At 32.7% G+C, this 26054-nt stretch overlaps 1 protein-coding gene and 1 pseudogene across 2 annotated transcripts; one reads left to right on the plus strand and one right to left on the minus strand.

Annotated features, from left to right (window-relative positions):
- Positions 1-6809: 6809 nt before the first annotated feature.
- LOC133330208 (KRR1 small subunit processome component homolog) lies at positions 6810-7957 on the minus strand (annotated as a pseudogene).
- A 1564-nt stretch (positions 7958-9521) lies between these two features.
- On the plus strand, positions 9522-24688 carry LOC133330209 (uncharacterized). Of its 2 annotated transcripts, XM_061538671.1 has the most exons (8): positions 9522-10174; positions 10425-10617; positions 20113-20249; positions 20304-20469; positions 20827-20969; positions 21470-24001; positions 24106-24334; positions 24388-24688. In XM_061538671.1, exons 3-7 carry the CDS (start codon positions 20114-20116, stop codon positions 24324-24326), a joined length of 3198 nt encoding a protein of 1065 aa, XP_061394655.1. In that variant the 5' UTR covers positions 9522-10174; positions 10425-10617; position 20113; the 3' UTR covers positions 24327-24334; positions 24388-24688. The 2 variants fall into 2 exon arrangements, with proteins under 2 accessions (XP_061394655.1, XP_061394656.1); XM_061538672.1 differs by lacking the exon at positions 24388-24688 and having other exon boundaries at positions 21470-21693; positions 24106-24245.
- The last annotated feature ends 1366 nt before the right edge of the window (positions 24689-26054 follow it).

Consider the following 26054-nt stretch of genomic DNA (forward strand, 5'->3'; position numbering starts at 1 on the left):
ACTCTAATTAAAGAATGTCCCCACAAAATTTCAAGTGAACATCTTAAAAACTCTTGAAGATATAGCCGACTTATTGCGACAGCATCAAGTGATGGCGAGAGTGTCTCTCAAACTTTAAACGCATTTTTCTCCAAAATGTGTGTTTACGAATGGCGGACAATCCATTTTCAAATATAAATATATTGTTTATATTTTGTTAAATCCCATAAATCCCATATTTTGCTTAATCCCAGTTTGTTGTTTTTATAAAAAAAAAACAACTATTTATTAGTGGGGAAATTACCCTGTGTATTTGACCAAAATAGTGGTGAATTAGATCGTTGTCAGTAGATGGCCTGTCGTGTATGTAGCATAGACATAAACTTTTTGGTGGTGAGTTGTATGTGCAACTCTGATCTATGTCGTGTTTGTAGCATAGACCCAATCCTTTTGGAGGTGAGTGCAACACTGTGATCTGTTGTGTTTGTAGCATAGACACAATCCTTTTGGTGGTGAGTTGTATGTGTCACCCTGTGATCTTTAAAGTATAGATGTCGCTTTGAAAGATTGGGTGATTCAAAAGCTTTTGGTTCTTTTATTTAAATTGTGGTTTGGTGAATTATTGATGCTGCCCTGTAGATTCGATAAAAGGCTTGTTTTTTAATTTTATTTAATCTGGTTAGCTTTAAAGCAAACTCCTAAAAGTATGCTATGGAAGGGAAACAATTTCGAAATGGAGGTATATGTTTAAGTTTATTGCACATTAGTTCCGTTCCAGAACCTAAAAGAATCTACTCATTTTACATGTTTTGCAACTTTTTACTCGAAAACCGCTGCTCAACCCTCAAAACCTGGTAAAACATTGAATCAAATTTAAGAGAGCACAAAACAATATGGCGTTCTCTTTGTAAACTTTTTACTCGAATCAAATTTAAGAGAGCACAAAATAATATGGCATTCTCTTTGTAAACTTTTTACTCGAATCAAATTTAAGAGAGCACAAAACAATATGGCATTCTCTTTGTAAACTTTTTACTCGAGAAATTTGGCCGAGTATTACTCGGCATTTTTCCCTTTTTGGTAAGCAGGAATGCCTACTTCTGATTGGTTGTTATGTTGATTTTGAAGTATTGCCTTCTAATTTTGGCACATTTAATAGATTTTCGTTCCCGAATTTTTCAAATTAGTTTGTACTCTGAGAGCAATTTTGAAATGTTTCCCTTTTACTAGATTTACTATTAAAAAAGTACTGGAACAGACCAATTGTGATGAAATGAATTAATATTTTGCTCTTTTTTAAAATATGAATATAGATGTCGCTCTGATCGATTAGTTATTTATTTAAATTGGGTAGACAGAAAGCGCGAATTGTGTCTCTTATTCTAAATTATTCAGCATGTTTATGGATTTTTTATTTTCTATTTAGGGTTCGTTTTCTTAAGTTCGCAAAATTGGTATGTGAGAATATCAATTATCTTTTGTTCGTCAGCATGTTGAACATTTTACATAGGTCAGCATTTAAATTTTATAAAAACCTATTTGGTCAACGTGTGTGGGTGCGCTCTTGACCTTGAGTATGACAATGTGTGCGCGCGTGTGTGTTGTGAATGGAAACTATGTGGGCATGCGTGGAGCTTACCGAAATGTTTACAAGGAGAAGGGGGAACAGATATGGGAAACAAACTATAGGGGCTATTGGGAATAACAACAACATGCATGTATCAGTTGTAACGATAAAAATGGTCAGCGGAATTCAAAGACAGACGAATGGTGTTGTATGATTTTTGATGATAAGAACTATTGGGGAGAATTGTGATACGGAGCATAATGAATTTCGCAATCTTATGCAATTATGATAAGGAGTGAATAGGGACGAGGCAGGAACAAATTTACGGAATTTTATTGACAATCGGAATGTTTGGTTTTAAGATTAAAAGAGGAGAGGAGCTAAGCATATTATTTTATTGGGACAATGAACTTTAGGTAACATCATTTCGTTCCCGAATTTTTCAAATTATTTTGTACTCTGAGAGCAATTTTGAAATGTTTCCCTTTTACTAGATTTACTATTAAAAAAGTACTGGAACAGACCAATTGTGATGAAATGAATTAATATTTTGCTCTTTTTTAAAATATGAATATAGATGTCGCTCTGATCGATTAGTTATTTATTTAAACTGGGTAGACTGAAAGCGCGAATTGTGCCTCTTATTCTAAATTATTCAGCATGTTTATGGATTTTTGATTTTCTATTTAGGGTTCGTTTTCTTAAGTTCGCAAAATTGGTATGTGAGAATATCAATTATCTTTTGTTCGTCAGCATGTTGAACATTTTACATAGGTCAGCATTTAAATTTTATAAAATCCTATTTGGTCAACGTGTGTGGGTGCGCTCTTGACCTTGAGTATGACAATGTGTGCGCGCGTGTGTGTTGTGAATGGAAACTATGTGGGCATGCGTGGAGCTTACCGAAATGTTTACAAGGGGAAGGGGGAACAGATATGGGAAATAAACTATAGGGGCTATTGGGAATAACAACAACATGCATGTATCAGTTGTAACGATAAAAATGGTCAGCGGAATTCAAAGACAGACGAATGGTGTTGTATGATTTTTGATGATAATAACTATTGGGGAGAATTGTGATACGGAGCATAATGAATTTCGCAATCTTATGCAATTATGATAAGGAGTGAATAGGGACGAGGCAGGAACAAATTTACGGAATTTTATTGACAATCGGAATGTTTGGTTTTAAGATTAAAAGAGGAGAGGAGCTAAGCATATTATTTTATAGGGACAATGAACTTTAGGTAACATCAAGATGCAATGCAATTAAACAACCGAAGTATTAAAACGAAGACGAAACGGAGAAACGGGTGAAGATAAAAAAAGCATAACATTATACGTTCTGTTGTTATGATATCATAACAACAGAGAAAAACGCCAAATATTGCAATTTCATTTTAATCGCTTCGTATTGGAATTGTACGAATTCTGTCATCAGAATTATTTTTGATTTTTGTAAAAAAGAATATAGAGAATAATTTTAAATGTTTTTTTTGTCGATTTTGCATTTGGTTTTCTTGATATTGTACTTTCATTTTTCCAAAATAATGTACTGTATCTCCCGAATGCAAGGATGTAGTGATGCCAAATTTTTGCATATCCTATTTAGGATATTTGCATTAAATCTGTGAACAGAAAATTGTTCTATGCTTGCGGAAAAAAATTCATGGCTAAAAGGATTAAAGGAATCTGTGTTTGAGAGTTTTGTAAAGTAAGAGAGATTTTTTTTACAGTGTAGAAGTACTTTCTGTAAAACCAAAAATAGGCCAGAGACTAACACAGTGAACAAAAGTGATTTTGCACTGGCAAAATTATTATATTGTGATATACAAGAATTTTAAGAAATTAGTGTAGAAAATATCATGAATGAGTATACAAATCTTTTATTTAAAAAGGAATTGTTTTGAGCCTCTCGTACTGTCATATGTTGTTGACCGAATTTTTGACAGTATTTTTTATGTTGTTGACATACTATCCCAATAAATATGTATTCGAATATGGAATTGTGTAATTAGTTATAGTTGTTCTCTATTTACATACAAAAATAATTATACCTATTTCAACATTTCTGAAAATTTGAAAGAAATACCTTTATTTGGCTTAATATGTGGAATTATATATTGACAATTTAAACCCACTGTTAACAAAATCCCGTACAATGTAAATGTACTATAACATACATTTTGTACGTTATAGTTTTTAGTATTTTATCCTCTTTATGTTAATTTAATTTGAAGAAAGAAGAAAATATGTGGTGGCAAGACTTTGTTAAAAAAGAGTTTCTATGTAAATATATATATATATATATATATATATAAATATATATATATGTCCAGCGATAGTTCTGGGGACATGTTTTCGATACAATGATATTTTTAGGGACATTTTAGTTTTTTGGGGACAGTCCCCGATAAATTATAGATCTAGCGGAAGTTTTGGGGACATTCAACTTTTGGGGACATTTTATATACAAATTGAGTTTGCTTGCTTTTTAGGAATATCTGCTTAATATTATACCTTATGTAAAAGAAATACCTTTATATACATCGGTAATATCAATTTTTTTATAAAATTAAATATTTTATGTTGGGCAGAGTTGCCGTGTTTCGGAAAATTTTCCGAGGCCACTAACACCGTTCTCAAACGATGCTAACGCCGTTATAAAACAAACTAGCGCCGTTATCAAACAATACAAACGAGCTTTGCCATACATGTTTACATTATGTTAAAAAGTAGTAAATAAACATCAAAGTCCCTCAGTTTGACATGAAATTGCATAGATTGCCGATATATGTGATGTATATTGGTCAAGGTTTGTTTATATGGTTTGCCGGTAAGGCCAGCTGTAGTCTTCATTGAATGTCAAAATTAATTTTTCGAAGAATAAATATACGAAAAATATATTTATTCCAACAAAAGTATACGTGCACAATAATACTATTGTGATATTCCGAAAGATATTTTGTATTTCTACCTTGTTATGGTTGATTTCTCGCGATGTAAACGCTTGACAGTACAGGAAGACTAAGGCATGAATTCGCCTCCCGGTAGACCTTATATATAGGCAAGGTGAATCATGAATCAAAGCAAAAATAAATGAAATATTTTTCAAAACATCGGAACTGTTTAGTCGTAAGTCACTCGAATGAAAAGAATCTCTTTCGAAAAAGAATCTGAGTCGATTTACGCATGTCCCTCTGTCCATGTATTATTGTAAACCAAATGCAGGTCGCATTTATGATCTGAATGAGATGAAATTTGGCACAGCTCATTTATTTGGTCCAAGGACGAACCCTATTGGAATTGGTGGAAATAGGTTCAGATTTAAATATAGCTCCCCTATATATTTTCGTCCGATTTCCCTAAATGGTGCACTAAAGGCCCAATCTTTGTCCGGTTACGAATTTTTGCACAACATACCAAATTGAGCCTATAATGACGTGTGTTTAGTTTTGTTGAAATCGGTTTAGATTTTGATATAGCTCCCATATATATTTTCGGCCAATTTCTCCTAAATGGTGCACTAATTAACGCAAATTTTTCCCGATTGCGACGAAATTTTGCACAACGTATCAAATTCAGCATATAATGACATGTGTTAAGTTTTGTTGAAATCGTTTCCAATTTTGATATACCTCCCATATATATCTTCGGTCGATTTCTCCTAAATGGTGCACTAAGGCCCAATGTTTGTCGGATTAAGTCGAAATTGTTCACAACGTATAAAATTGAGCCTATAATGAATCGAACTAGCTTTGGAAGTTGGGTTTACCATTTATATCAAATCGGACAAAAATGTATATGAGCTTTACCAAATTTAATCTCAATCGAATCATAAATTAGACCTGTACTTTTTTTACAATTTAACAAGGACGGACAGAAGACAAACGTATTCTATGTATATTCTTAAAAGTAACTAAACATTATCTTGTTAACTTTTGCTTGTTACAAACATATGCAAAAAGACATAATACCTCTTACCACAAAAAGTGGACCAATATCTATAATTTTGTAGGAGGATTTGCCCAACACCTGTATTATACAACTCTTACATACATTTTAGACTGATTTCATCTAAATGGTGTACCAGATACCTAGTTTTTTTGTGATTGAAACGAAAATGTACACAGCTACACAATTGAACCACATGTTTTAAATTTGTTCTAATATAAATGGTCATATACATACCAAACCATTTAATATAGCTTTGTTGAAATCGGTTGAAATCAGTTCCGATTTAAATAAATTTTAATCGAACAAGCTTTGGATGTTGGTTGGGTTTACCATTTATACCATATCGTTCGAAAATGTATATGAGTGGTATATCTGAACTGATTTTCTCCAATTTCAACGAACGAACCCTAGTTCTTGGGTCAAATAAATGAGCTTTACCAAATTGCATATCAATCGGATCATAATTTTGCCCTGTACTTTGCACGAAATTTGGCACAATGTACTGAATTAAGCCTAGAATGAGGTGTACAAATTTTCGTGTTAATAGGACAAAAATATACGTGGGGGCTATATCTAAATCTGAACCGATTTTTTTAGCACACTAGCACACATCATTCTAGACTCAATTCCTTAGCACACATCTAGACTCAATTCAGTACGGATGAAAATATATATGGGGGCTATATCTAAATCTGAACCGATTTTCACGAAACATAGCACACATCATTCTAGGCTGAATTCAGTACGATGTGCCAAATTTCGTGCAAATCGAAAGATATTTAGGAACTTTGGTGCACCATTTACCTTAAATCGGACGAATATATATATATATATATATATAGGAGCTATATTTAAATCTGAACCTATTTTCACGAAATTTCGCACACCTCATAGGTTTAATTAAGTACGTTGTGCCATATATGGGAGCTATTTCTAAATCTGAACCGATTTTTCCCAATTTCAATAGGGTTCGTCCTTGGGCCAAATGACTGAGCTGTGCCAAATTTCATACAATTCGAATAATAAATGCGACCTGTACTTTGTTTACAATTTAACATGGACAGACAGACGGACGGACATGCATAAATCGACTTAGAAGTGATTCTATGCATATTCTCAAAAGGAACCATGTGTCTATCTCGTTTCCTTTTGCCTGTTACAAACATATGCACAAAGACAATACCCTGTACCACAGTGTGGTGAAGGGTATAAAAATAATCAATCATTCCATCTACGAAGCCAATTTTTACAAAAATTACAATATTTGCAATTTCTACTATCCTTCTTCAAATAAAATTCACCTCAATCACAATTCTTTACACAAACAGTAAAAAATCTCTATTATTTATTTTCCACTAAAGTACATGTAATAAGAAAGGTATAAAACTTAAATACTACGATTACAAAGAAATCCTTTTGAAAAGCTTAATTATACTACGCCTTTTTCATTTTCTTATTAGCGTTGGCCAACTTGGCTTTAAGCGACTTAACTTCAAACTTATTATCATGCCCATCGGCGGAACGTTTCTTTGCCGCTGACGACGGCGAATAATCTGTAGGCGGGATGAAATCTTTTTGATGTTTCTCTTCTCGTTTCTTCGCAGCCTCAGATTGTTTGGCATTACGCTCCTCCTCTTGCTTGCGTTGTTGTTTCTGTTCTTTGCTAAGGAAATATTCAGCCGAAGCCGAAGAATTGTTTATCGATTTTGCTTTCGGGTTGTGCCGGTGGGAATGGTGTGTATTCCTTCTTTTGTTTCTTAACCTTGGTTTGTTTACGTTTGCTGATATTCTTGTTCTAGAATTTGGGCAGGAAACGCGACCAATCCTCATTGGCCAATTTTGGATATTTTATAAGTTCCCGTTTGATCATGATTGCCTTAGTGTTGTAAATGGGATGCACATTGTTCATGGTATCGATGACAATATCACGAACCTGTTGTAGACCCTTATAGGGACCCAATGTCGAGACCGTGTTACCTTGAACCAAAACATAACAATCAGTTAAAAGTTCAATGGATTTCGAAGTGGCACCACTGGGACCAATTAAACGTTGATGTCTTTTGAAGAATTTTTCTTTCTACCAATCTCGTCCTGTAGCACACGTTTGGCCTGTTCAAGGGGTACACTATGAGCCATTAGCTTAATCATATCACGTGCCTTGATGACAATGTAGGGATCCCAGGTTTTACGTGTTGTCTTCACCACCATACTGCCTTCAATTAAATCCAGTTCAGCTTTCAGATAATATTCAGCAACAGCTTGTTGTACCAATGGCCAGACTTGTTTCAAATACCGCTCACGATATTTCGGGAATAGTGTGGCAAATTAACTCTCCTCCACCAGTCCATTTGGATTATCCACTGGCTTGAAGGCTGGTATTTTCATGGCCCAAGCATTTTCGAAGGGTTCATTTGTTTGCTTAAGCTCCTTTGATTCACTGCCACACCCTAATCGTCACTTCACTTTAAGTACCTTCGTTATTGTCAAGTTTTTCTTCTTCCTCCTTTGTAGCAGTTGGAACGTTTTTAATTTTGATTTGCCATTTGCAAACATCAAAGACATAGAAACGTAAAGACTTGACAAAATGCATTTTGGAAAAATAGTTTATCGAAACATATGTAGGGGGCACCTTTTCCCTCTTATTCGCGTTTTTATTATTTACATGCCTCTGTTATGCCAGAAGCCCCCTACATATGTTTCGATAAACTATTTTTCCAAAATGCATTTTGTCAAGTCTTTACGTTTCTATGTCTTTGATGTTTGCAAATGGCAAATCAAAATTAAAAACGTTTGAAGATTTTTGGTAAGTCTTTGAAGCGAGAATTATAAATGTTCATCTACTTTATAAGATAGCCCGAATTGACTTTCAATCGAATTGATTGTAATTCGGTATTTTGAATTTAGATAGGGTTGCAAATCTTCCCACAAAAAATATCATATAAAAATTTACGACAGCCCCAATATAGCGGTACCGGTATTTTGAGGATTATGGCCCCGTTTTTTATGCAAATTGGCTGTAACTTCGTTCTCGCCGTGTGTCAAATCGTCCTATCAAAAAATTACCATGGCACAACCAACGATATATATAAAAGTACCGATCGATTACATGTACTTTTAATGTCCAGATCATGGTGGCGAGTTAATAAGTTCGGCTCGGCTGAACTTAACGGCGTTTTTACTTGTTTGATTTTAAATGACGATTTCTTATGGATTGGATGTAAACGAAAAAATTGTTTTGTAAAAAAATATGTGCATTTTTTTTCTTTGTAGGCTTGTAGCGTAAATTTACATAAATTCCTCGCTGCAGCCATAAAATGAAAAACAAAATATAATTTTTGTCGTTGCTTTTTGTGATTTAATAAATGACATTATCGATATGACTATCCAAATGACGATTAATCATTAAACACGTTGGGTATAAATGCTGCAATGGTTTAGCTAATAAATATATTGGCAATTTTTTTCTTTTTGTCACACTAAAACAGAATGTACATTAGAACTTTTTTAAAACCCACTGAATTTTCTAAATCCAGAACAATGTAAATGCCCTCTAAAGTAATTTCATGATAAAGTAGGCGACCTTACATCGAGTTCAGCACTACATTAATTTAAAAAAAATGTTCAGCTGAGGAACTCGATCTAAGAACTCATAATTTCGTGTAATTTGTTTCATGAAATCACTTTAGTGTGGCATTCGACTTTACAAGGCATATAAACGGTTCATATTTTGTATATTAATCGGCACTTACAAGGTAATCCTTTGCCAACATACGAATACAATTTTTTCATAAATTTGACTTTGACAACATTCTGCTTTCAAAATGTAAATGGAAATATTCTTCTTCGAAATGTACGCACAACATGTGCTCAGTGGCAAGAAGTATTTTTGTTACAAATTTTGAATTTCATGATCATTATATAATAATAATATACATATGTATATATGTAATAAGCATAAGTATTTGTAATTTTAAAATGGTTTATCCAAGAAAAAGTACGCGGAACTGTTAGACAATATTATGTTTCAAATATATTAAAAATATGCCACTGGTCGTGCACAAAAGTTTATGGTAATATTTTTTAATTTATTTGAAAATGATAGATGATTTCCAAATTTAAAAAGCGCTGCCAATACCGATATCTTTAATGAAACTACCTTCTATAATTATGCCATGGTTTTAACCTACATTATGGGGATTTATTTGGCATATAACAATTTAAACCCACTTGGTTACGGAATCCGGTACAATGTAAACGTACTATTAAATTTTTTGGACTGGTGGTAAATATACAAATTGTTTTATAATAAGTAATGTTAATTTATATATCTTCTTTGCAAATATAAGAAATAAATTTACATAATTTTTATCGTTGCGTTTTGTGATTTTGTAAATATTCTTTTCGATAGAGGGGGTGATTTATCCTCACTAGAAAACTTGAACAATTCCAACAAGATAAATCGATACAGTGCTTCATATTATGAAGCTTTAATGTGTAAATGATTACAGGTTATTAGTCGAAAGTAGTCACAATCGTAAATGGCTACCGGTTAATAAAATCAATTGACCTGCATCAACAATCATTTTGAATTCAAGCAGCAACGATACAATTCAAGCATCAACGGCGTACCTTTCTATTTTGTGCTATTAGCATTTTTTTTCTTTTTACAAGGTAAGTAAACGTTTTATATTTTATATTATATTTTGTATTGAAAATGTTGACGACATTTTGACGGCTGGTGGTAAACAAACAAATTGTTTTGTAAAAATTATGTCAATTTATAACTTTGCATATGTATATATATATTTGCAAAGTTACAAGCCTACAAAGAGGAGACATACATTTAAAGCAGCCATAAAATAAAAAAATACACAATTTTTGTCGTTGCTTTTTGTGATTTAATCAATTTTCTTTTTGATAGGACGAGATTTATCCTCACTAGAAAACCTGACAAATTCTAACAAGATTAGAAAGATTACATGTCTGGCACATCCATAAAATTGGATTTTTAACTTCGCAGACAAATTAGCGGACCTTTGAAAATTTTTCTTTGAATTTAATCAAGTCAAGCATCAACTATCGGCGTACCATTGGTATTTTGTTCTTTATACAAGGTGAGTAAACTATTTTATATTATTGGCCTCTTCCCGTACTGCAAGAATGTACTATGTTTTACTATTTTTGATGTCATAAAGGAAAAATTCTTATCGTAGTAAAACATTTTACATTCTTGCAGGTTCTGGAACAGACATATATATATTATATTTGTATAACTTTGTAAATTTGTCATTCTGTTTGCAACACCTTCAAATATTCACCAAAGACCCCATAAGGTATATATTCCGTCTGTTAAAATCACGATATCGCTCGCAAGATTAAAGAAAGAACATATATACTACTCCTGGGATGTTTGGTATTGAAAAAGGTTTTTTTGGGTCCACGATTTGGTAAAGCTGCATATAGCGGTAGCCCCAAATTTTCGGTATTTTTGGAAGTTTGTTCAACCGAATTTGTTTTTGGTTTCTTGTTGGGCCGCAATTATCACTATCAAAAATTATCATAATGGTTCACTCTTTAGACGCCTACGTTGAAAAAACATTAAAAAAAAACACGTATATGATGAAAAAATAAATTAATAAATCCACGCCTAAGTTGAAAAAATATAGACCAAAATATTCTCTTCTTACATGACCTCAAGGCCCATATAACAGATCATGTAAGAAGCGAATATTTTCTTCCATTTTGATTGAAATACCCCCGTAATGTAAAATTCGTTGTTTACGCTTTCAAACGATTAATTTAAAATAGAACGCATTTTGACAGCACTGATGAAATCATCTGGTCTTACTGTTTGACCTTATAAATGGGCCTTACATGACCTGTTAAATGGGCTATGTGTCTGACAAACCAAGAGAGTAATCCCCCGCTCTATTCAATTTCAAAGAGATCACACAATTGATAGTAACAGCCTGTGTTTACATAAAGTTGTAGATAAAATATCTGTGTGTAAAAGAATTCTTAAACAAACAAAAACACATTTAATATTTCTATTAAATTACAAAAATAACTTGAATTGCATCCGGATAATATTAAAGCATTTGAAAATCTTTAAGTGTAAACAAAGAAACCCAGCGAAGAAGAAATGCATAAATTTGATGAAAATGCACCACTCAAAATCAGCAGCAGTGGTGGATGTGCTGGTGCCAATAAATCCAATTCAGCAAATGGAAAACCAAATCCTAACCATCCAACATATTGAACTGTACCGAAAATTTTCCATGAACCCTAAGGCAAAACCTACGCAAAAACGTCACAAGAACTGCTGGATAATGAGGAATTGAATACGTTGTGGTCGATATTGGAAAAATATTGTGCACAAGTGACACCAATGGGTCAGCAATTGATTAGTTACAACGACTACTTGAAAGTTGTGCAAGCTGCCACTGCCAATGTCGCCTGTTTGCCAAAGTGCAATGCCATTCCGGTTACCCCCTATTCAGTTCAGAGTTTCTAAGTTTGTACGGTGGTATAGTCTTTTGATGAATGTCGTACCTTTGATGGTGAATACCTTCCTAGATTTCGTTCTGTGTTTGCATAATCGTCATGAACTACAATCGTTACATTATTTGTTTCGCATATTAGATGTCCAGCACAAGGGCTATTTGACTGTCCAAACATTACATTATTTCTTTAGTGGTATTCTTGAACAAATTCGGGCATGTAATGCTGTGGCGGTCAATTTTGAAGATTTAAAATATGAAATATTTGATATGGCAAATCAAAGGATCCGTATAAAATTACGCTGCAAGATTTACTGAATTGGTAAGTGAGAGATGGAACTTTGACAATGATATAGTTATACCCTACACAACTATGTTGTATAATAGCTTTGTGCGGCCCCAAAAGTTTGTAACGCCGCGAAATATTGGTCCTAGGCCCACCTTTTGGCATATCGATCGTCATATCTCGGCTAGCTGAGTCGATCTAGACATGTGTGTCCGTCCGTCCGTCTGTCTATTATAATTTGTAAACACGATACAGACCACAGTTATGGACCAATCATCACGAAATTTAATATGTATTTCCGGTATTGGCTAAAGAAGACCCCTACTGTTTTTGGTAATGATCGGTTAATGTTTTGGGGTTCAAATGGACCAAAAAGTTTATTTTTGTCTGTTTTTCTGGTCGCTCCAGAGGCCACAATTATGACCCAAACATAACGGAATTTTACTCGGAGAAGGGGATCTGGTCAACGAATAAGTATAGCTGAATTCATGATGATCGGTCAATATTTAGCGGGTCCAATTGACCTCGACTTATGTGTGAAAAATAACATTTGCATTCTATGGCGTATATATTTACTCCAAAAATATTTTTTCAGCGACTATCTAATGCCTACAATTTGTTAATACTATCTGTTTAATCGACTTCCAGAGGCCTAGAATTGTTTAAGAATATTTTTTATAGATTACCGGAGGCATATAATTGTTAAATAATATTTTTCCGCTACTACCAGATACTTTCAATTTTTTAAAAATATTTTTTTATGGACTACAACATTCTAAGAATGTTTTTTTTAGTTCCTTCCAGATATCTACAAATTTGTAAGAATATTTCTCATCGACTACTAGGAGCCTATTAAATTTTTAGGAATATTTTATCAGAGACTACCAGAGACGTCAGTTTTTATACCCTCAGCCTTAAGGCTTATGAGGGTATATACACTTTATTACGACAAAAATGTGCCTCATTGAAATATTGGTTTAAGACCCCATGTTCCTTTGGACCAAATCCGTTTCAGACAATTTGGAGTCGATTTACAAATGCCCGTCCGTCTGTGTGCCTGTCCGGCTGGCTGGTGCGCACGATAACTCTCGAAGGCAGTAACCACTTTCATCCAAACTTTGCACATCGTAATATTTCTTCCAAACTTGAATCAAGTTCAAAGATGGGGAATATCGGTCCACTCCTGGTACCTCCCACACACAAAAAGTCACAATTTTGCTGAATATGAATTTTATAACATCATGCGAAAGGGTTATCCGATTTGAACCAAACTTTGCACAAGCTAATATTTTAACCAAACTAGTATAATGTGGGAAGATGGGACATATCGGCCCACTTTTCCAGTACCTTCCCCACAAAGGGTCAATATTTTGGAAACTTATAAATCTTATATGAAGCGAACGGAATATCCAAATGCGTCCAAATTTTGTACTTCGCAATTTTTTTAACAATTTTGAAAATTTGTTAATCGAATATCAAGCCTTAACCCGAGATTTAGTGCAATTATTGGGTATATATGTCAGTCATATCTGGTAAGTTTGAAAAATTATAAATTTAAACAAAAAATACTTTTGTATGTTACAAACATATGCACAAAGACATAATACTCTGTACCACAGTGTGGTGTAGGGTATAAAAATATTTTGTCATCATCTACATGCTTCCTGCAATATGTTAATATATTTTTTCAATGTATACCAGATATCTACAATTTGTTTAAGAAATTTTGATCATTGACTACCGGAATCAAGAAAATTTGTCATCGACTTCTTGACAGAACCTTTCGTCCAATATAGGTTCACAAGATTTTTTAAATAGCTAAAATCTATTCATACCATTAAAATTTGGATTTTTTAAGATTTCTAATGGAGGAGGGTACAATCAGTTATACCAGGCCTGCCTCATTGACATTTTTACACCCTACACCACACTGTGGTACAGGCTATTATGTCTTTGTGCATTTGTATGTAACATGCAAAAATATACGAGATAGACCCATAGTTACTTTTGAGGATATACGTAGAATCACTTTCTAAGTCGATTTATGCATGTCCGTACGTCCGTCCGTATGTCCGTCTGTCCATGTATTATTGTTAACAAAATGCAGGTCGCATTTATGATCCGAATGAGATGAAATTTGGCACAGTTTATTTATTTGGCCCAAGGACGAACCCTATTGAAATTGGTGAAAATCGGTTTAGATTTAGATATAGCTCCCATATATATTTTCGTCCGATTTTACGATAGTGTACCAAGGACCCAATGTTCGTCAGATTGCCTCGTAATTTTGCACAGAGTATCGAATTTTAATATAGAATAACGTGAAATAAATTTTGTTTGTGCGATTTTGCAGAACGGATGAAATTGGGCCTAGAATGACCTGTGTTAAGTTTTGTTGGAATCGGTTCAGATTTCGATATACCTCCCATATATATTTTCGACCGATTTCATCTAAATGGTGCACCACAGACCTAATATTTATCCGATTGCGACAACATTTTGCTCCACGTACCAAATTGAGTATATTATAACATATGTTAAGTTTTGCTGAAATCTATTCAGACTTTATCTAAATCTAAATCCATATATTTTCGCCCGATTATACCTAAAAGGTGTACCAATGCCTAAAAACTTTGTCCGATTACGACGACATTTTGCATAACACTAGTTTTAGCCTTGAATGACGTATGTTAAAAGTTGTTGAAATCGGTTCACATTTAGATATAGCTCCCATATATATTTACGGCCGATTTCTCCTAAGTGGTGCACCACAGAGCCAAGGCGTGGAATTTTTTTTAATTTATTCATTATTATTTCATTATTTATTCAAATAATATACAATAAATATACGCCTTCAGTTTGCCATTGAAAATCAGGACCCAGTCGTAATCAGGACCCCATGTGATAAAAATTTAAAAACCATCCTCGAGGGGCCTAAACTAGACTAAGGCCATTTTCTTCAATAAATCCACGCCTCAGTCGATCCTTGAAAAATATTCTTCAATAAATCCACGCCTTGTTTTGTATCAGAAATTTATTTTCATTTTCCAGACAAAAAAAAAATTAATAAATAACGCAGGATTTATTTGTTTTACATATATGTATAAATATATACATACATAAATAGGGCGGCCCCTAAACCAAAAAATTACATGTGTTGTGATATCGTTTTAACGGATGGAATTCTTGGTGTGGGCTTCATCTATTGTAGAATAAAATTCAGGAATAAAAAAATCACAACGGCAGCACAATGCCCATTCATATAAAATTTACTTCTATTCCCTACTGGGAATGTTTGAAGCAACAAATCCCATTTCATTGAACTATTGCCGATTACCAGCATTTTGGTAAGATTTGCACATATCGCTGGAAATGTCCTAATCAGAGGAATGATGGTGAAGCTACAGAATTACGAATTTTTAAGATTTTCATTCATGTTTTTAAATTTTATTGTGTAAATGCCAAAAATATATGTTTTTAAAATAAATAAAATTTTTGATATTTTGTGTATTTTGTTTGCATTTTACGACATATCAAACTGACACTAGCTTTGCATACAAAAACAATTTTCTATGTGTTTGTTTTTGTAATATTTTGTCTGGAAAAGTATTTTCTCCCTTACTCTCTCAAATGAAGTTACTGAGTAAATATTACTGGAAAAGTACCCAGACATACCTATTCTATACGAACTTATTCGAGTGCCTTACGACCAAACTCATTGGATTTGAAATATGTGTCATTTAATTTTGCTTTGAATCGAAATACATTTTTCTGCAATACTATTTTCAAGTACCAACTGAAGGCGTAGATTTTTTAAAGAATAATTTCAAGAGCTAACTGAAGGCGTGGATTTATTAACTAATATGTTCCAAGGACCAACTAAGGCTTGTACTTTTTATGAATATTTACCGAGGACCAACTAAGGCTTGTATTCTTTTATGAATATTTTCCAGGGACAAACTGAGGCGTGTATTTTTTAAAGAATAATTTCAAGGACTAGCAGAAGGCGTGGATATATTAACGAATAAGTTTCAAGAACCAACACCAAAACAAGCATCAACAGAAGGCGTGGATATATTAACGAATATGTTTCAAGAACCAACATCAAAAGAAGACGTGGATTTATTAAAGAATATTTTTCAAGTACAAGCTGAAGGCTTGGATTTGTTCAAAACTGCTTTTCAAGAACCAACACGAAGCGTGAATTTTTTTTTTAAATATTTTTAAAAACCCGAAATACAAGGCCCACGCCTTCTTTAAAAAAATATTTTCAAGCATCGACAGAAGTCGTGCATTTTTCAAAAAATATGTTTTCAAGCATAATGAGGTCGCGGACTTTTTTTAAATATTTATTCAAGCATCAACAGAAACCGAACATTTTTAAAGAATAGTTTTCAAGGACAAACTGAAAGCGTATCTTTTTTTAACGAATATTTTTCAAGGATCAACTGAGGCGAGTATTTTTTAAAAATATTTTTCAAGCATTAACGTAAATTTTTTATGAATTTTTTAAAAATTATTATTTAATGCTTGTATTTTTTAATGATTTCAAGATTTAAAAATATTTGTAAGAATCCTTCGACAAATATTGTGTAATAAATCCTTGCCTTCAGTTGGTCCTTGAAAAATATTCTTATATAAATCCACGCCTCAGTTGGCCCTTGAAAAATATTCTTATATAAATCCTCGTCTTCAGTTAGTCCCTGAAAATAATTTTTAATAAATCCACGCCCTTGAAAATATTATTTAATAAATCCACGTCCTTGAAAATATTATTTAATAAATCTACGCCCTTGAAAATATTATTTAATAAATCCACGTCTTTGAAAATATTCTTCAATAAATCCACGTCCTTGAAAACATTTTTTTAAAAAAATCAACGGCTTCTGTTGATGTTTGCTTCTTAACTTTTTAAAAAAGTTCACGCCTTCTGTTGATGCTTGATTTGTATACCCTACACCACACTGTGGTACAGGGTATTATGTCTTTGTGCATTTGTAAGTAACATGCACAAATAGACGAGATAGACCCATAGGTGCTTTTACAGATTTACTTAGAATCACGTTTTAAGTCGATTTATGCATGTCCGTCCGTCTGTCCATGTATTATTGTGAACTGATGCAGGTCGCATTTATTGTCCGAATGAGTTGAAATTTGGCGAGCCTGCTTATTTGGCCCAAGGACGAACCCTATTGAAATTGATAGTATACCAAAGATCCAATGTTTTTCCGATTGCGACGCAATTTTTCACAGCGAATCAAATTTTAATCTAGAATGACGTGAATTATTTTCTTTTGAAATCGGTTCAGATTTAGATATAGCTCCCATATATATTTTCGGACGATTTTATCTAAACGGTGCACCACATACCCAATATTTAACATATGTTAAGTTTTGTTGAAATCGGTTCAGATTTAGATATAGCTCCCATATATATTTTCGCCCGATTTAACAAAAAAGGTGTACCAATGTCCAAAAAATTTGTCGGATTACTAAATTTTGCACAACGTACCAACATAACCCTATTATAACATGTATGAAGTTTTGTTGAAATCGGTTCAGATTTAGATATAGCTCCCATATATATTTTTGGCCGATTTTAACTAAATGGTGCACCACATACCCAATATTTATCCGATGGCCACGAAATTTTGCACAACGTACCAGCTTAACCCTATTATAGCATATGTTAAGTTTTGTTGAAATCGGTTCAGATTTAGATATAGCTCCCATATATATTTTCGCCCGATTTATCCAAAAAGGTGTACCAATGTCCAAAAAATTTGTCGGATTACTACGAAATTTTGCACAACGTACCAACATAACCCTATTATAACATGTATGAAGTTTTGTTGAAATCGGTTCAGATTTAGATATAGCTCCCATATATATTTTCGGCCGATCCGATCCAATATTGATCCAATATTTATCCGATGGCCACGAAATTTTGCACAACGTACCAGCTTAACCCTATTTTAACATATGTTAAGTTTTGTTGAAATCGGTTCAGATTTAGATATAGCTCCCATATATATTTTCGCCCGATTTAACCAAAAAGGTGTACCAATGTCCAAAAAATTTGTCCGATTACTACGAAATTTTGCACAACGTACCAACATAACCCTATTATAACATGTACGAAGTGTTGTTGAAATCGGTTCAGATTTAGATATAGCTCCCATATATATTTTCGGCCGATTTTAACTAAATGGTGCACCACATACCCAATATTTATCGGATGGTCCAAAATATCCAAAAAATTTGTCCGATTGCGAGGAAATTTTGTATAACCCACTAGATTGAGCCTTGAATAACGTATGTTAAAAGTTGTTAAAATCGGTTCAAATTTGGATATAGCTCCCATATATATTTTCGCCCGATTTCATCTAAATGGTGCACCACAGACCCAATATTTATCCAATTGCGACAAAATTTTGCTCAACGTACCAAATTGAGTATATTTTAACATATGTTAAGTTTTGTTGACATCGGTTCAGATTTAGATATAGCTCTCATATCTATTTTCGGCCGATTTCATCTATATAGTGCACGAAAACCCAATGTGTGTCAGATTGCAACGACATTTTGCACAGGCTACTGAATTTAGTCCAAATTGCATTAAGTTTAGTTTGTTTTTAGTTTATGTTTTTATTTGAGTTTATGTTGTTCCAATAGCACCTCCTGCATATACACAGAGTGGTGTAGGGTATCATATAGTCAGCCCCGTCCGACTTTCGTCCTTTCCTTACTGGTTTTATTTAAAAAAAGATTTTTTTAAATATTTTTTGATACGTATATTTTTTTAAGAAGATTTTTCAAGGAATACGTAAAAATATTTGTGAAAAAATATTTTTCAAGCATCAACGTAGATTTTTTAAGAATTTTTTAAAAACTATTTTTTGATGCTACAATTTTTTAAAGATTTCAAGAATTAAAAATATTTATAAGAATCCTTCGACAAATGTTGTGTAATAAATCCTCGCCTTCAGTTGGCCTTGAAAAATATTCTTATATAAACCCTCGCCTTCAGTTAGTCCTTGAAAATAATTGTTAATAAATCCACGTCCTTGAAAATAGTTTTTAATAAATCCACGCCCTTGAAAACCATTTTTAATAAATCCACGTCCTTGAAAATATTATTTAATAAATCCACGCTCTTGAACATATTATTTAATAAATCCACGTCTTTGAAAATATTTTTGCTTCTTAAATTTTTAAAAAAAGTTCACGCTTGATTTTTTTATTTAAAAAAAAGGATTTTTTCAATATTGTTTGATGCGTATATTTTTTTAAGAAGATTTTTCAAGGAATACGTAAAAATATTTGTGAAAAAATCTTGTAAAAATATTCCTAAAGAAATGCACGACTTTTGTTGATGCTTGAACAAATATTCTCAAAAAAAACATCTATTTTGTTGATGCTTGAACAAATATTCTTAAAAAAAATCCAAGTCAATGGATTTATTAAATATTTTTTAAGGACAAGGAGAAGGCTTGGATTTATTAAAACTACTTTTCAAGAACCAATACAAAGGATGGATTGTTTTAAAAATATATTATAAAATATATAAAACCAACACAAGGCGTAGGTTTTTTTTAAAATAATTTTCAAAAAACAACACAAGACGTGGATTCTTTAAAAAAATTTTCAAGCTTCGACAGAAGGCGAAAATTTTTAAAGAATATGTTTTCAAGCATCAGGAGAAGCCGAAAATCAACCTAAAACATAAATTTTTTGAAAATATTTTAGTTTGGTTCTCACATCAATATTAACAGCATTATTATCGCTTTTCGATTATATTTTAATTTTTTGTTTTTATATAGTATGTTTTCATTAGTGTCATATAATTATGGCGAGTTTTGTGTCGTAGACACAAAAAAAACCAAACCATTTGACGGGGACGGATATATTTTTAAATACAAAGGCGGATCCTATCTGGGAACGATAATAGCAAAAAGCGGTAAATTAATGTAAGAGGTGTATTTAAAGTTATATTGACAGTTTCATTTCCTAGACAACAAGGAAGAACTTTCTAATTTAAAGAATATAAAAGAAGACGAAGCCAAAAGGCAAGAAACACAGCCAAAACAAAAGAATACTTATTCATCACAAGCGATGGAAACTGTAAGGGATTCTATACAAAATATGTCATCGTCCATAAATAATGAAATGTTACAAAGGTAAGTTAGTATATATATTTTTACAAGAACCTGCACAATTTTTCAGTTAAAATAAATTATATTCGATTTAGTTATAAATTTGCACGAATTGGTATAGATATGCAATAAGTTTAGATCAAATTGGTTCATATATAGATTCCAAATATGTGTAGTTCTTCTCTTGTTTAATACATATAAGAGATATTTGAAAAGAAAAAGAAGTAGTTTTTATTTACCTTCTTATTCTAAATAAAATAATCAAACAAGAACCACCTGATTATAAAACCTTACTTGGAATATGTTATATAACCCATATCTATGCCTACCCATGATGTAACTGTTGTTGCGTAGTTTTATTAACATTTTCATTGTTTACAGCCTAAAAACTTTTAGCTTGGTTGCTTACGACACTGATGATTATTTTGTTATTAACTCAAAAACTATAACACAACTCCAAGGCAGTGATTGTGTTGTGAAATATAGAGGTGGTTTTTATTCTGCAAAACTAATTGCATCTTATGGTGAGTTCGTCAATCAATATATGGATTTTGTATATTACTTTTAAAAAATAAGACATATACACTATTGAACAAAAACATATATTGCTTCCCAAACAGTTATTTAGCGTAGACATATTCGACACAATGATGATAATTTTAATTCACAACTAATCATTTTACTATATTTGGAAGTACCATGACGTTATCGTTTTTGAATTTCATTTACACTACACATGTTTTACATACACATATGATTACTTCAAAAATATAAATACAAGATGTCTGAGATTGTCATTAATATACAGAAAAATGATAAAACATTTATAAATTTATATATAATTTTCCACATTTCATAATATAAATTTGTTATGAAGAAAACACTACTTTGAAAATAATTTTTTAATTGCATACTAGCGCATAACCCTTTTGTTGTTATTGACGATCTTAAACATTTAAAGTATTTGAATATCTGATGTAAACAAATTATATACGAGCAAAAATAAAAAAAAGTTTTTCTATAGATGACAAAAAGAAACTTCTGGAATTAAAGCGAATGAAAAGAAGACAAAGTCACTCAAAACATGTAGACCAAAAGCCTACATATGAAATAAATAAATGTATACCAAATTCTACAACAAATGTCCAGAAGAGTTCAGAACCAGAAATTATAAATGACAATTCAATGGAACTACAAAATAAAAACCATCACGAAACATCGGGAGAAGATTCAAATTATTCATCATATGTAAGAAATCACGAAATAATATATAATTCTGGTAGTGAATGTTCTTTAAATGCTTTTGACGTAAGTTTGGCAAAAAAACAAGGGCATCTTAAGAACTCTACAGTCTTACAAAAAAGCACGATGAACTCGAAAGATTATAATCCCTCTAAAAGTAACAAAAATGACACACTACTAGACGAATCGGAGCCTGTTATAACGAAAGTGACGGGTATTGAAATTCCTTCATCTGAAAATCATTCCAAACAAAGTGATCATATATTGTCGGACACGTCAGAGTCAACGTGGGATGAAACTTCATCAAGTGGCGAATCTGTTTCTTTTAAAAATGCAGTGCTTAAAACCCAACGACTAAAAAATTCTACTGCTATTAAATCATCAGGTAATAGAAGTACGTTGGCTACAGAAAGTTTTGATTCCTCTATGCCATATAATGACAAATCTGTGTCAGAATACCTACCGGATTCATCTTTACAAAATACAACAGTAAATACAAGTTCCATTGTAGAAGTTAACACCGCTCCAATTCAGATAGATTCGTTAAGAGTTCCGTTTTCAAAATCAAAACTAAAAAGACATTTTTGCATGTATTGCAAAACATTGCAGTGCAAAATTGCTCGACATTTATTCTTAAAACATAAAAACGAAAATCTAGTTAAACAAGCAATGGCACTTCCCAAATTGAGCAAAGAACGTTTAAAATTAATTGAAGACATTCGAAAACAAGGAGATTTCATACACAATACATGCAGTGATCAGAACACTGGTATTTTAATTGTATCTAGACGACAACAACAAAAAACAAACCGAAAAGCCGACGACTATATATGCTGTCCAAAATGTAAAGGATTTTATACAAAATTTGCATCACGACAACACAGTAGGAAATGTGTTCAAAAACACAACTCCAGATCAAATTTTATTGAAGGGCGAAAATTAACTCAATATATACACCATGTTGCGAGTCCTGCAATGAAAACAACGATATTTCCTGTTCTCCGAAATGATAACATAACCAAAGCAATACGTTTCGACGAATTAATTATCCGATATGGTAACAGATTATCCGAAAAACTTTCTCAAAGTCACCACCATGATCAAATCCGAGCAAACATGCGCCTTTTGGGTAGATTTAAAATAGAATTTATGAAAATTGTGCCGGAGATATCCGAATTGAAAGATATATTCAAACCATATTTGTTCGATAATGCTATTGAGGCACTTCGAAAAACAGCAAAGTGGACCTTTGATAAAGGATTCGCAACGCCAGCTGTTGCCACATCCTTGTCATCTTTAATAAAAAAATGCGCACGGATACAACGAAATGAATTTATTAAATGTCAAAATGAAGATTCTAAATGTAACTTAGACAATTTTATTTCTCTTTGGGTAGAGGAAACACCCGTACAAATCAACAAAAAAGCTCTGGAAGATCTCGAAAATCGGAAAAGGACAAAAACTAATGACTTGCCAAGTAAAAACGACATCAAAATTTTGTATGATTATTTAAGAACTATAATGCTTGATTCCTTCGCCGAATTATGCTTAAACTACAATTTCATTTCCTGGAAAAAACTTTTGGAATCTACATTAATATTTATCCAAGTATTCAATCGACGAAGAGCTGGGGAAATTGAAAGGTTAACAATTGAAAACTTTAATAAAAAGGAACAAATAACTGATTGTGTAGAAGCTGGCATGTTGGAAAATATCTCTAAACAATCCATTAATTTCGCCAAACAATTCGTTCGAATCACGTTACGGGGAAAGTTAGGAAGAACCGTGAGCGTTTTGCTCGACCCACTGTGTATTAAGTCCATTAACATTATTCTTAAATTCAGAGAAAAGGCTGGCATTTCCAAGACAAATCCATATATATTTAGTGCGCCTGGTAAGTCCAGCTTAGCAAAAAGTTACTGCAGAGCATGTCCTTTGCTGAGAAAATTTGCATCAGAGTGTGGAGCATTGATTCCCGATACACTTAGAGGCACAAAACTGCGAAAACACATAGCAACATATACCTCATTGCTGAACGTGCAAGAATCGACGGTTGATAGACTTGCTAACTTTTTAGGCCACCACAAAGACATCCACAAAAGCATATATAGGGTACCGGTGCCAGTAGCCGAAATTACAAGCGTGTCAAAAATTTTATTATCGGCTGCTGGGTGCAATTTGCAAAATAGTATCGAAACTAGTAATTCTAATAGAAATATAGTTTCTGATAACGAAGGGAGTATGCAATATGAAGGTTTGGAGGAAAACTCTGAAGATTCAGAAACAGATATGGTAAAACCGAAGAGACGTAGTAGTAAGTAAAAATTGTAGAAACTATAATTCTTAATATTTTTGATTACTTAGCTGTATTTTAACCAACTTAGTACTACACAAATAACAATATTTTCAATATTTTAGCATCCCCTTTCGGACGGACAATACGCAAGAGGTGGAGCAGTGCTGAAATTGATTCCGTTAAAGAAACATTTGGAGATATTTTGGCCTTGGAGAAGTTGCCTTCCATAAAGCAATGTGCAGCAGCTATAGAAAAAAATATCTCCCTATGTAAAAGAACACCGGCTCAATTAAAAACATGGATAGACAACCAGCGAAAAAAAGTTGCCGTTCGAGGAAATTAAACAATTTGGTAACAAGTTTTAGTATTAATTTATAATCTGTTTCTAACAGCTTGTTTTTCAGATTTCCCCACTTTCAACACACAGTCACCGCCACAACATTCCACGGACCCAGTGTTTTCTTACTTTTTTTAGTGATATAAGCTTTTCATGCATATGAAATACTCTTGCCCATGTATGGGATATGTTCACACACACGCACACACAATTACAATAATTTTATTTCAAAATATTTTTATCATGTTTTATTAATTCTATGAATGCTGTAAAATTTTTATTGACGATTAATTTAAATTTAAAGCCTATTCTTTAATAAGTATTGAAAACGTGTTTTTTTATGAATAAAAATATTCATTATTAATTTATTTTGGCTTATGTTATTATTATAGTACTTATATATATTTTTTTATAAAATACATCTTTAGCCGTTTTCGTGTACTCATTTCATTTAATTTGTCATTTCTTAATTCACTTCATGGTAATATAAAACCGACCGAAAACTTATAATAACTAAATACAGTACCCAAAAAATACTTACTTATTTACAATAACTTAAAGAAATTAATACTTATGAGCACTAAATGGTACTATATTTGGTACAATTTGATTTTTAGGTGAACTAATAGAGCTAGAATCATTAAATTTGGTGTCAGGATCACTGTTGAGGTGTAAGCTTGAGATATGTAAAAGATTTAGAAATTTGTATTAATGTGTACTAAATTTGGTACAATTTGAATTATGAGTGAACCGATAGAGTTGAAATTCTGAAACTTGAAGTTGGGATCACTGTGGGGTTTGGTATGTAAGAAGTTTTAGAATTTTGTACTAAGTGTACCAAATTTGGTACAATTTAAATTGAGAGTGAAGCGATAGAGTTGGAATGTTGAAATTTTGAGGTGTAGGATTGGGGTATGTAGGAAGGTTTGGAAATTGGTACTACTATGTACTAAATTTAGTACAATTTGATTTGTGGGTGAACAGATAGAGTTGGAATCCTGAAATTTTGATTTAGGAACACTGTGGAGGTGTAGTATTGGGGTATGTAGGAAGGTTTAGAAGTTGGTACTACTGTGTTCTAAATTTGGTACAATTTGAATTGTGGGTGAACATATAGATTTGGAATCAGAAACCTGGATTTTGTTTCACTGTGGAGGTGTAGGATTGGGGTATGTAGAAAGTTTTGGAAATTGGTACTACTGTGTACTAAATTTGGTACAATTTGAATTGTGGGTGAACCGATATAGCTGGAATCCTGAAACTTGGATTTAAGATCACTGTGGAGTGTAGGATTGGAGTATGTAGGAAGTTTTGGAAATTGGTACTACTGTGTTCTACATTTTGTACAATTTGAATGGTGGGTGAACAGAACAGAGTTGGAATCCTGAAATTTTGATTTAGGAACACCGTGGGGGTTTAGGATTGGGGTATGTAGGAAGGTTTGGAAATTGGTACTACTGTGTACTAAATTTGGTACAATTTGAATTGTGGGTGAACCTATAGAGTTGGAATCAGAAACATGGATTTTGGGTCACTGTGGAGGTGTAGGATTGGGGTATGTAGGAAATTTTGGAAATTGGTACTATTGTGTAGTAAATTTGGTACAATTTGAATTGTGGGTGAACCAATAGATTTGAAATTCTCAAATTTGGAATCATTGTGGGGGTGTAGGATCGGGGTATGCAGGAAGTTTTGTTGGATGGTTGCGGAGTACTAAATGGTACTCAAATTCAT

The sequence above is a fragment of the Musca vetustissima genome, unplaced genomic scaffold (assembly GCF_032173495.1).
Source record: "Musca vetustissima isolate MV318-11 ecotype Yass unplaced genomic scaffold, APGP_CSIRO_Mvet_v1 utg28788, whole genome shotgun sequence".
NCBI classification, from domain to species: Eukaryota; Metazoa; Arthropoda; class Insecta; order Diptera; family Muscidae; genus Musca; species Musca vetustissima.